Source organism: Dendrobates tinctorius, unplaced genomic scaffold (genome assembly GCF_039654945.1).
Source record: "Dendrobates tinctorius isolate UK_male_01 unplaced genomic scaffold, ASM3965494v1 ptg000102l, whole genome shotgun sequence".
NCBI classification, from domain to species: Eukaryota; Metazoa; Chordata; class Amphibia; order Anura; family Dendrobatidae; genus Dendrobates; species Dendrobates tinctorius.
The window spans coordinates 15,408,608-15,420,828 of NW_027361770.1; the positions used below are offsets into that span (position 1 = coordinate 15,408,608).

Below are 12,221 nucleotides of genomic sequence, written 5' to 3' on the forward strand. Positions count from 1 at the left end.
GGAGACAATTTTCTCCTGTTACCCTTGTGAAAGTAAAAAAGAACATTTTTGTGGGAAAAACGTGATTTTTTTATTTTCTTGGCTATTCTTTATATAGTTCTGTGAATCATCTGTGGTTTCAAAGTGCTTACCACACATCTAGATAAGTTACTCGATGGTTTGGATCTTCCACTGTTTAGGCACATGCGAGGCTATCCAAACACTCTTGATTCCAGCTATTTTTGCATTCAAAAAGTCAAACGGTGCTCCTTCCCTTCCGAGTCCTATCATGCGTCCAAACAGTAGTTTTACCCCACATATGGTGTATCGACTTATCCAGGAAAAGTTGCAAAACAAATTTTGGGGTCCATTTTCTACTTTTACCCTTGTGAAAATAAAAAATATTAGGACTATAAACTTCTGTGAAGCCCCTGGGTGTTCAAGGTATTCACCACACATCTAGATAAATTTATTGAGGAGTCTAGTTTCTAAGATGGGGTAACTTGTGGGGGATTCCTCTGTTTATGCTCATCAAGGGCTCTGCAAATGTGACATGCTGTCCGTTCTCTCGATGTCAGCCATTTTTGCGTTCAAAAAGTAAAATAGTGCTCTTTCCCTTTCGAGCCCTGCCGTGCGCCCAAACAGTAGTTTTCACCCACATATGGGGTATTGTATTACTCTGGAGAAATTGCCCAACAAATTTTGATTTTGGGGTCAATTTTCTTCTGTTACCCTTGTGAAAGTAAAACATTTGGGGCTAAAGTAACATATTTGAGAAAAACGTCAAATGTTTATTTTTTCTTTCCACATTGCATTCTTGTATTTTGTGCTTCATTCTGGTATACAGTCCCCCATTTTGGTATTTTGTCACTCATTCTTCTATATTGTCCCTATTCTAGTATCTTGTTCCTCATTTTGGTGTAATGTCACCATGCTTTTACATTACTGCCCATTCTTGTATAATGTCTCCCAGTCTGGTTTATTGTTCTTTATTCTGGTTATAATCTCCCCCATTCTGGTATATTGTTGCCCACTCTGGTAGATTGTCCCCCATTATGATATATTGTTCCTCATTCTTGTATAATGTTCCCCATTCTTGTATATTGTCCCCCATTCTGGTATAATGTCTACCATTCTGGTATAATGCCCCCATTCTAGCATGATATTCCTCATTCTGGTATATTGTCCCCATTCTGGTATAATTCCCCCTTCCTGGGTGACTTCCATTCTTCTTCAGCACATTTATAAAGAAACAAACAATTCTACTCTCCTTCTTCCGCTCCCACTACCCAGTATTCTCTTCTGTAGCTGGTGCAGGAGTTGTCAGTTGACATCGGTAGCACGGGCGGCGCATGATGTCATTGCCATGCACCGTGCTTCAAAGTCAAGTCAAAGTCAGCTTCCGGCGATTGGCCAGCGGTGTGTATTGCAGCGCAGGGTCCTGAGGATGCACATCCTGGTGAAATTGGCCCTCTCGTGGTCTTACCTTCTGCAACAACGATGGTTACGCCCCTCCCAGAAAGACATGTAATGCCTGCTCTCCTCGTCTCACTGCAGAGCTGTGTTTTCAGTTTCCATCTTACAGGCAGCCAGTCTGGCAGTATTGTTGCAATACAGCAGAGCTGTGAGAACTGCAGCAAATATGTTTATAAGGAGATAAAGTTCAGTTCTACTGTTCTGGGTTAGTTAAATGTCTCACACTGGTTATGCCCCTTTTATTAAAAATAAGCTCTGGAGGCAGATTCTCGTGAAGATTAGTGTTCAACCCATAGACTTGAAGCGCTCATATACATATTAGGAAAACAGATATCTTTGGAAAAAGCCATTGGATTGCAGATATCAAGGTATCATTATATTCCGCTTCCTATTATTTATTTATTATTTATTATGCTTTCCTTATATAGTGCCATCATATTCTGCAACACTTTACAGACAATTTCATTACTTACATGCCCATATAGATGTCTTAGAAGGATTGATCCTACTGACAGATTCCCTTTAAATCTAATTAAGTAATAAAATATTTTAAAATAGTATTTGTGTGGGTAATAATTAGTAATGAACAAACACTAACATGCTTGAGTGCTCGATACTCGAATAGAGCAGGTCAGACGCTCGGATGCGCTCTACTCGAGTACCGAGTATAATGGAAGGCAATGAGAAACTCAAGCATTTTTCCAGCAGACCCTAGCAGGAGGCCTGGGAGGGGGACAGAAAATCACTAAAATGGTTGTAAACAGAGCTCAACTGTGGTGCCCAGTTAAGCAGATGTAAATTGAAAATGAATATTTAATGCTCCCCACGCCCACCTCTAAACCCCTCAAGAAGATTTTTAATATCAATGACCCGGTACCTAGAGGTGGGTGTGGGAAGTAGTGAATATTCATTTTCATTTTACATCTGATTAACTTAACAGCGCGCGACTCTCTGTTCTTCCGTGCTGACATCAAGAAAACCAGTGAAGTGAGAGCAATAAAAGTTGCATATCCTGAAAGGGCTGCGAAAGGCCTATTTCAGGATATCATTAGTATATTACAAAAAAATCATCTGACAGATTCTCTTTATTTAACATATTAAATAAAGGAATACATTTAAAATAAGATGTGGGGTCCCACCCATTTTTAAAAACCAGCTGAGGGAAAGCAGACACCTTGGGGCTGATATTAATAGACTGGGAAAGGCCAGATATCCATAGACGTTCCAAGCCTGATAATACCAGCTCACAGCTGTCTGCTTTGCCTTTGCTGGTTATAAAAAATGTGGGGGACCCTAAAAAAATGACGTGGGGGTCACCACTCATCATTCCGGCTCTCATGCTGCCTTATGTGTGACCTGTTGGCTGTGAACTGCGGTAACATTACTGACATCACAACTTATCAAAGCCTTCAAGTCTCATGGAATTCAGCATGAGGCCTGACAGTGGCTGCTGCTCTAGTCTATGGAGCTTTGTTCTCTAAACAGGGCTCCATATGCTGGATGGAGTCAGGGATCATTGCTTGACCTCCATGTGGACTACGGCGGACCGGTGTTTTGTTTGTTTTTTTAAATCAGCTGGTGAAATCGAGAAATAGAGAATTTGATGGGTAGAGGGTTTTTTTACAAATAAAGGACTTTTGTATATGTTTATTTTTAGAGTTGTGTTAGCAATGGGGGTGTCTGATTGACACCTCTCCGTTACTAACCTCTGGGCTTGATGTCAGCGCCAGCTGCTGACATGAACCCAAAAAACATTACCCCAATTGCCACTGCACCAGCGACATCAGGAAGAGCCGAGGCTAAGCCCAGAATTGGCGCATCTAATGTGATGCACCGTTTCTGGGACTTCTGAATGCTGGTATTTTTAGGCAGGGAAGGGTAAGATAACCAGGGACCTTCTCAGCCTATTAATATCAGCTCACAGCTGTCTGCTTTGCCTTTATCAAAAATGGGGGGCCCCACATCATTTCTTTTAGGGTCCTCCCATTTTTTTATAACCAGCAGAGGCAAAGCAGAGAGTTATGAATTGATATTATCAGGTTGGGAAGGTCTATGGATATGTTATCCTTCCCAGCTTATTAATATTAGTCTTCCCAGCTTATTAATATTAGTCCCCAGTTGTCTGCTTTCCCTGAGCTGGATATTAAAAATGGGGGAGACCCCACTTTGTTTTTTTATTTATTTATGTATTTGTTTAATAAATATGTTTAAGAAAGGGAATGTGTCAGATGATTATTTTGTGCTATACTTATGATGTCCTGAAATAGGGCTTGGGCAGTCCTTTCATGATATATAACTTTTATTGCTTTCATTTTTCTGGTTTTCTTGCTGTCCGCACCGGAAAGGGAGAGACGCTTGCTGCCCAATTAATTACATGTAAATTGAAAATGAATATTCCCTGCTCCCCACGCCCACCTCTAGGTGACAGGGCAGTGATAGTAAAAGTCTTCACAGGTTCTACAAGCAAAGCATCACTGAGTCTTCTATAAGACCCAATGACAAAATGTGACCGGCAAATGACAGTAGTGACCGGCAAGTAATGTCAGTAGCCGCAAAACATGCGGGATGGGGACTCGAGCATGGCACTCCTGCTCCCGCAATACTCGATCAACTAACGACTTTGCCCAAGCACCCTGCTGCTCTGTCGACTATCGAGCAGTGCCGAGCACGCTTGCTCATCACTAGTAATAATTAATAGTATTAATAAGAAGCACTATTAGTAATATAAATATACTTTTGTTTATATTTTCCAGGGTATCCTTTTCCCACAGCTCCTCCAGTTGACCCTTTTGCTAGGATACGTGTAGATGATTGTGGAAAAACTAAAGGATGTTTTAGGTCAGTATATCTATATCCTGTTGTAGATGTTTTACAATATTAATATTGTCAATATATATTGAATATATTGTTCAGATTTATAATATATATTGCATATTAAGATTTTTTAAAATGTATATGTGAGGAAGGTGACTTGACGGACATACGTGTCAGTGGGGAGAAGGGATGGTTTGTGCACTATAGACGGACATTGGTAATGACAGAAGGGAAACAGCTGCGGGAAGATGGAAAAGGAGTGCAGTACCTAGACTTGACCACAAGATGACAGAGTGGAGCGTGAGAACAGGACTTGTCAGCAGCTTAGGGCTACGGAAACGCTTAGTCATGGGTGGCGGGGAGATAGGAACCCAGGAGGGAAATTCCTGAGGAAGGGGATAAATAGGACAGGACAGGGTTCCAGGCTAGGCTAGTCCCGGGAGGAGCTCAGGAGGAGAAGACTCAGCACGGAGGACTGACAACAGTGGAGAGCTCGACCAGGGGACTGATAGGAAGAGACAGTCAGGGGGGGTGGCCCTGACACAAAGAACCGCAGGACAGATGAGGCCCCGGGGGTACCGATTGGACGACAAACTCAGACAGGTGAAGCACTGGCGGTAGATAGGTCTAGGACAGCCCCAGCGAAAGATCCGCGAGGAACATCACTACAACTGAAGGAAGGTGAAGGTACCAGGGCCTGAATACGGAAAGCTGTAAAGGAGCTGCGGTGTATGGCTACGGTCGTCAGGAGGATGGCCAATAAACTCGGACCTGTTGCAACTAATATCTGCCTCCGTCTCGTGTCTGTGTCGTCTGATCACGGTAAGCAGTGGACCACCCCCCAATCCGGGCCATTACTACATTTGGCGTAGTCGGCAGGATCGTTGCCGCTAATACTACAACTTCAGCGGCAGGCCTGTGGCAGAAGTACCTAAAAGGACTTGAATTGCTCACCTGTGGATTACAAAATTGAGACTTTGTTCCGGATCATTGGCTGTCGTCAGAAAATCCAGAGCGTTACAAAAACCGGACAAAATGGCTGTGATATTCCAGCGTCAGGAAGAGGCACAGGCGTTTGCAGCTGTACTGGACAATCTGGGGTTACATCAAAACTGCCCCCTCATGCTGGACCCAGGAAGATGGGTGGAGAGTTCGACCACCGCCCCATCCAAGAGTGGGAGTGGCCCAGGTGGGAAGACCGGCTGCGGCTGTTTGGCGCCATTCGACTGCTGTACACCGGACGGGATGCGACGTTGCATCTGCCGCGGTCTCGGACGCCTGGAATGGCGGTGGCATCAAGAGGTCGAATCTCGTCGGGAGACCTGTCCCTGGGAGCCACTGACAGCACCTCAGACATCGGTTGGAGAAGAGGAGCGACTGAGGGCCCTGCTGGAGCAGCCGCCGAAGACATCGCCTGGGAGCCTCCCCGCGGGACCAATGAGCCTGGAGGCCAGCCCTGCCGGATGGTGGGGTGAAGATCGGAGGTTGCGGGAGGAGCTGCGAGGTGGCCTGTCGGAGGCCAGGGAAGGTGAGAGGTCCCCCGGCCCAGCCGGCGGCTCCGCAACCGGCCCCCGCCACGCGGCCTTCCCGCTCGGCCTCCCGACTGAAGGAAGGTGAAGGTACCTGGGCCTGAATACAGAGAGCTGTAAAGGAGCTGCGGTGTATGGCTACGGTCGTCAGGAGGACGGCCAATAAACTCGGACATGTTGCAACTAAAATCTGCCTCCGTCTCTTTTCTGTGTCGTCTGATCGCGGTTAGCAGTGGACCACCTCCCAATCCGGGCCATTACTACATATATGCTACTCCTCCGGCCTGCAATCACCTCATGGGTGCACCAATGGGCTAATGGTATAACTCACCCCTCTGCCAGTATGTGTTAAATGCCGCTGCCAGAGATTGACATTGGCATTTAACAGGTTAACTTGTCCACTTGCTGCTGTAAATCAGCCATCATCAGCTGGGAAAGATGCAGGCTTGCACACCGAAAGTCAGGGACACAACACATGATGTCAATGTACGTCATATGTCGTGAAGGGGTTAAAAAGAACCAGTCGGCATGATTTTGAAATGACATGACTGTAATGGTGCTATATCACTGATTATGTTGATACATTTGGTGAAGAAATCTGCTTTGTTGTTCTTTAATTACCATTTGAAGTTTTTTCTAATTAGATTTCGGTGCACAGGGGCCGGACTGTACTCTGGGTCTTCTCCCCCCTTTCTGTGATTCCCCGGTCCCTCCGCCTGCCTTCGGTCTGTGAATGATCTGACTCCTCTATTTGACATCTCAGCAGTGACCAGTTATTCAAACACCTTTGGCAGCAGAGGGGCCATGAATCACAGACAGAGACAAGAAGACCCAGTGTACAGTCCAGCCCCAGTGCACCGATATTTAGTTAGCAACAGAAGACTTCAAATGCTGATTAAAGAACAAGAAAGCAGATTTCTTCACTAGAGGTGTCAGTTTAATCTGTGTTACAGCACCATTACAGCCATGTCTTGTAGTCTTACATCTGCAGTATTTGTCCCTTTTTGCAATTACATAACTTTTTGTTTTACTTTTAGGTACGGCAAACCTGGGTGTAATGCAGAGACTTGTGATTACTTTCTAAGCTATCGCCGTATTGGGGCAGATGTTGAGTTTGAGCTGAGTGCTGACACTGACGGATGGGTAGCTGTCGGATTTTCTTCTGACAAAAAAATGGTAAATAATTAAAACACATAAAAAGAACAAAAGCCATTGTCATATAATATAGATTTTCTCAGGACTGCGAAATAAATATGTTTATTGAAAAGAACAAGTATTCAGATTACTACAGATCAGTGCTATTGATAGGAAACACTCAGATCACTCCTTTCTTTTTCAATTTTTCTCTGTCAACACTAAAGGCCCTTTTACATTTAGCGATGCACCAGCGATCCGACAAGATCAAGCTGCCTGTGCTTATGCTTCTTAACATATTATGTTTATAATATGTATATATAGTATAGTTTATGTATTGTATAGTTTATGTGTATTGCGTTAGAGCGACTCACTCGGCTGGAAATAGAGGTATAACTGTCTCTTTAAGAAAAGGCTTGGTTTATTGTATTTATTGTAGTCATCATAAACCAAGCTTGGGAACGTAAACATGGCCCTCTGGGCAAAACAGCAAAACAAAGACACAAAAGAAGCAGTCCTTTTCCTAGCAGTGATCAAGCCCTCTCACAGGCAGCAATACCCACGGTTCAGATTTAGCACACACCTCCTTGGAGTGATCTCTCTCCAGGCTGACACTGAACAGTGAAAGCTTCGGCAGTCAGCCATTTAATCCCAAACCATGTGACTCCTGCATCAAGTGATTGATCACATGATCTCGACATCACACAGGTCCTGTCAGGACACTGCAGATGGAGATACAGTGGACCCCCTCCCACCCGCTCTATGGAGGCCTACTAAATCCAGCCCATAACATAACTCTCATTTCATACTCTCAACAAGTAGTGTGTTGGAGGAAACTACTATGGTTTTACACCATGCCAAGTGACACGTATCTCTTCATCATCACTTCACCAGTGTCTCTGTCACAGTATATGGTATGTACAATTTATGCAAGCTGAGGGCAAGGATCAATGCAAAAGTATTGGGACGCTATTATTACTGTTTGTTGGCACAATAGCACTAGTAAAATTTGACTCCAAGTTACTATGGATACTTATATTAGTACAATGTATGGACAGTATTGTGAAAGAGCGAGGTGCTCAAACATTGTTTTGAGGGAGCTGACCTAAACTGTCCTTTGTATGACAATTACACACGTGGTCAAAATTGTTGGTACCCCTCGTTTAATGACAGAAAAACCCACAATGGTCGCAGAAATAACTTGAATCTGACAAAAGTAATAAATCAAAAATCTATGAAAATGAACAAATGATAGTCATACATTGGTTTTCAACCATGCTTCCACAGAATTAAAAAAAAATAAAACTCATGAAATAGGCTTTTATAGAAATGATGGTACCCTTAACTTAAAATTTTGTTGCACAACCTTTTGAGGCAATCACTGCAATACAACGATTCCTGTAACTGTCAATGAGACTTCTGCACCTCTCCACAGGTAATTTGGCCCACTCCTCAAGAGCAAACTGCTCCAGTTGTCTCGTGTTTGAAGGTAGCCTTTTCCAGACAGCATGTTTCAGCTCTTGCCATAGATGCTCAATAGGATTTAGGTCAGGGCTCAGAGAAGGCCACTTCAGAATAGTCCAATGTTTTCCTCAGCCATTCTTTGGTGCCTTTAACTGTGTGTTTTGGGCCATTATCCTGTTGCAAGACCCATGACCTGTGACTGAGACCAAACTTTCTGACACTGGTGCAGCACATTTCTCTCTAGAATCCCTTGATAGTCTTGAGATTTCATTGTACCCTGTACAGATTCTAGACACCCTCTGTCAGATGCAATAAAGCAGCCCCAGAACATAAGAGCCTCCCCCATGTTTCACAGTAGGGACAGTGTTCTTTTCTTGATATGCTTCATTTATCCATCTGTGAACATAGAGCTGATGTGCCTTGCCAAAAAATTCCATTTTTGTTTCATCTGTCCATAGTACATTCTCCCAGAAGCTTTGTAGCTTGTCAACATGTAATTTGGCATATTCCAGTCTGGGTTTTTTATTATTTTTTTTTCAACAATGGTGTCCTCCTTGGTCATCTCCCATGAAGTCCACTTTCGCTCATGCAACGACTGATGGTGCGATCTGACACTGATGTTCCTTGAGCTTGAAGTTCACCTTTAATCTGTTTAGAAGTTTTTCTGGGCTCTTTTGTTACCATTTGTATTATCCGTCTCTTTGATTTGTCATGAATTTTCCTCCTGCGGCCACGCCCAGGGAGGTTGGCTACAGTCCCATGGAACTTAAATTTCTGAATAATCTGTGTAACTGTAGTCACAGGAACATCAAGCTGCTTGGTGGAGATGGTCTTATAACTTTTACCTTTAACGTGTTTGTCTATAATTTTCTTTCTAATCTCCTGAGGCAACTCTTTCCTTTGCTTCCTATGGTCCATGTTGAGTGTGATAGACACCATGTCACCAAACAGCACAGTGAGTATCTGTAGCCCTCTATCAGGTACGGACTGGGGCTGAAATTCAGCCCTGGCATTTGAAATCACACAGGCCCATGCTGTCCCCGTCCCCAAGCACCAGATGGGATATATTACCCTGGATTGAAGAAAGCAACATTTACTACAAGACCGATATTTCTAATGACACCTGTGGCCTGCTGGGATAAGTGACTTTGTGCTCCATCACAACTCTTAAAGTATGGGTGTCTTGAGAACACCGATTCTGTTAGCAACGTAGTAGACAAGGCAGCCCTTGACCAGACAGGCCCTTCTGGCTTTTGCCAGAATTGTCAGATGGCCAGTCCGGCCCTGCCCTCTATATAGGCCCACTCACTGATTCCAAGATTGTAGACACCTGTGATGCTAATTATTGGACACACCTTGATTTAACATGTTCCTTTTGTCACATTATTTTCAGGGGTACCATTATTTCTGTCCAGGCCTATTTCATGAGTTTTATTTTTTTTTAAATTATGTGGAAGCATGGTTTAAAAGCAATGTCTGACTTTCATTTGTTCATTTTCATAGATTTTTGATTTATTATTACTTTTGTCAGGTTCAAGTTATTTCTGTCACCACTGTGGGTTTTTCTGTCATTAAACAAGGGGTACCAACCATTTTGACCACATGTGTACATTCCAGAGTTCCATATAGCCCACTAACTGAGAGGGAAATGGGATAAATTTAAAATCCTTATTGGGATATAGGGCATCTGTCACGGTTCCACCCCTCAGAGTGTCTGGGATGCAGTTACTGACAGCTCGGCCGTCGACTCTGGTACAGGGGGTGCTGAAGCTCTAAGTACTTTGATTGACAGCTCAGCCATACTATCTGGTACAGGGGCATGCTGAGCTGTCAGTGTGTTGATTGACAGGTCTCCTATCCAATTTGACATTGGGAAGTGTCTGCTGTCTCCAAGGGTTCATTATTCCAGGTGATTGCCAGGCTGCTTAGCTGAGCTGTTTCTCAGGGGACGAAGCCGTACAGGTTACGGTGATACGCGTGGGTAATGGTCCTGGGTATGGCATCCGTATATCTTTATTTCCATTGCGACTATTGATTGTCTTGGTGGCAGTTTTAGATATTGTGTTGCCTTACTACATGTCCTGGCACCACTGACATGTGGAGTTAACTTCTCTTTCCCCTTCTCCTTGCTATCTGGGCTTATTAGGGTCCTAGCATGAAAACTATATAACATGGATTTTTGTTTGTGGTTGCTTTATTATGGGCTGGGCTTTGTTTAGGGTTATTTAGTCCTCATGAGCCTGGGAATAGGGAGGTATACTGCAATAGTGCTATAGTGTCGCTGGATTATATGCTCACATTTTATGTACTTATACGTATGACATTTTTGTATTGATATGCATTTTAGGTACCATGGATGCCGTAGTTTTGTGATTTTATCATGTTTTTATTGTGTATAACTTTTGTATCAATAAAAATTACTTATTTCAGTTGTCACTTTAATTGGTGCAGTGTGTGCTTTTTTTGCAGTGGTGCTTTTTCTTTTCCTTTTTCTATTGTCATTATTCCACTGCAGCGGCACCTGGCCATATCACTGATGTTGCTATCATGCACAGCTGAGTGCGGCCACAATTATATCTTGTATTTTGCATAGTGTCACAGAATCGACCTCAACTGTTTCTTATGGGACATTACCAATAGTCTTTGTTCCATATGTTATACTGGTGCAGAAGAACTAAATGATTTTTTGGTCCTAAGGTACCCAAGCGTCCACCAAAAAGTTGCCTTTCTCCAATGTGCTTATCACGACATGCAATGGCAAACACTATCTCTGTTCTATATTTCTCACCTATAGGACTGGAACCAACTATGGTCTATAATGGTACTGTATATGGGGTTGAAAGTTTTCACATTCGTAATGGCAACCAAACCTCCTCTTGATAGCACTAGCATCAACTGTCTTTTTTAAGACAATAACCATTATCAAAGCTCTATGCATTTCACCGATTGGAATGGAATTGAATATATTCAGCTATACTAACTGCAGTAGAATTTTACAAGTGCTATTGTGCCCTCAGACAGCACATCCTAATACTTTTGCTTGCTCCTTGCCCTCAGCTGGCATATTGTTTACCCTGTAATGTTCTTCTATTTTTATGTATTGTACGTATCTTTTGGTATACCGATTTACCATTGATTATAATGGTTTTATAAAATGTAAGTATTAAAGGGATTGTCCTGTCCAAAATGGATAACTTGTCACGTAATCATTGAAATTTATTTGTAAATATCATAATATCTGTTTAATTATGTGCATTGTTACATTCATAATTACGTTTAATGTTTTACAATTTTTTTCATGATAATGGTTTCTATTGTAGGGAGGGGATGACGTCATGGCCTGTGTACATGATGATAATGGAAGGGTCCGCATACAGCACTTTTATAATGTTGGACAGTGGGCTAAAGAGATCCAGAGGAATCCAGCTAGAGATGAAGAAGGCGTATTTGAAAACAACCGAGTAACTTGCCGCTTCAAACGTCCTGTCTATGTTCCCAGAGATGAGACGATAGTTGATTTGCACCTAAGCTGGTATTATCTGTTTGCCTGGGGCCCTGCAATTCAGGGTGAGAAGCATATTCATTTTTACTATTGTAACAGGAAAGATATATGTCTTTGTACCGTGTTAGCCAGTAGATAGAAGAATATTTAGAATTGAGAGTCCTCAGTGGTTGATACCTTTTAATGGCTAACTGAAAAGAGGTATCAAATTGCAAGCTTTCGAGACTACTCAGGTCTCTTCATCAGGCAAAGACTAATACAAAATCTGAATAATCGCATATTTATACACAACACAGCAGAGAAATAATGCAATAGATAAGACA

At 42.8% G+C, this 12,221-nt stretch overlaps 1 protein-coding gene across 1 annotated transcript in view; it reads left to right on the forward strand.

Annotated features, from left to right (window-relative positions):
• Positions 1 to 12,221, forward strand: part of FRRS1L (ferric chelate reductase 1 like) — an 84,696-nt gene that overhangs the window by 43,348 nt on the left and 29,127 nt on the right. The window contains exons 3-5 of the mRNA XM_073587756.1: positions 4,209 to 4,293; positions 6,836 to 6,974; positions 11,717 to 11,963. Coding sequence (XP_073443857.1) covers positions 4,209 to 4,293; positions 6,836 to 6,974; positions 11,717 to 11,963 — 471 coding nt within the window. The remainder of the gene's footprint in view (positions 1 to 4,208; positions 4,294 to 6,835; positions 6,975 to 11,716; positions 11,964 to 12,221) is intronic.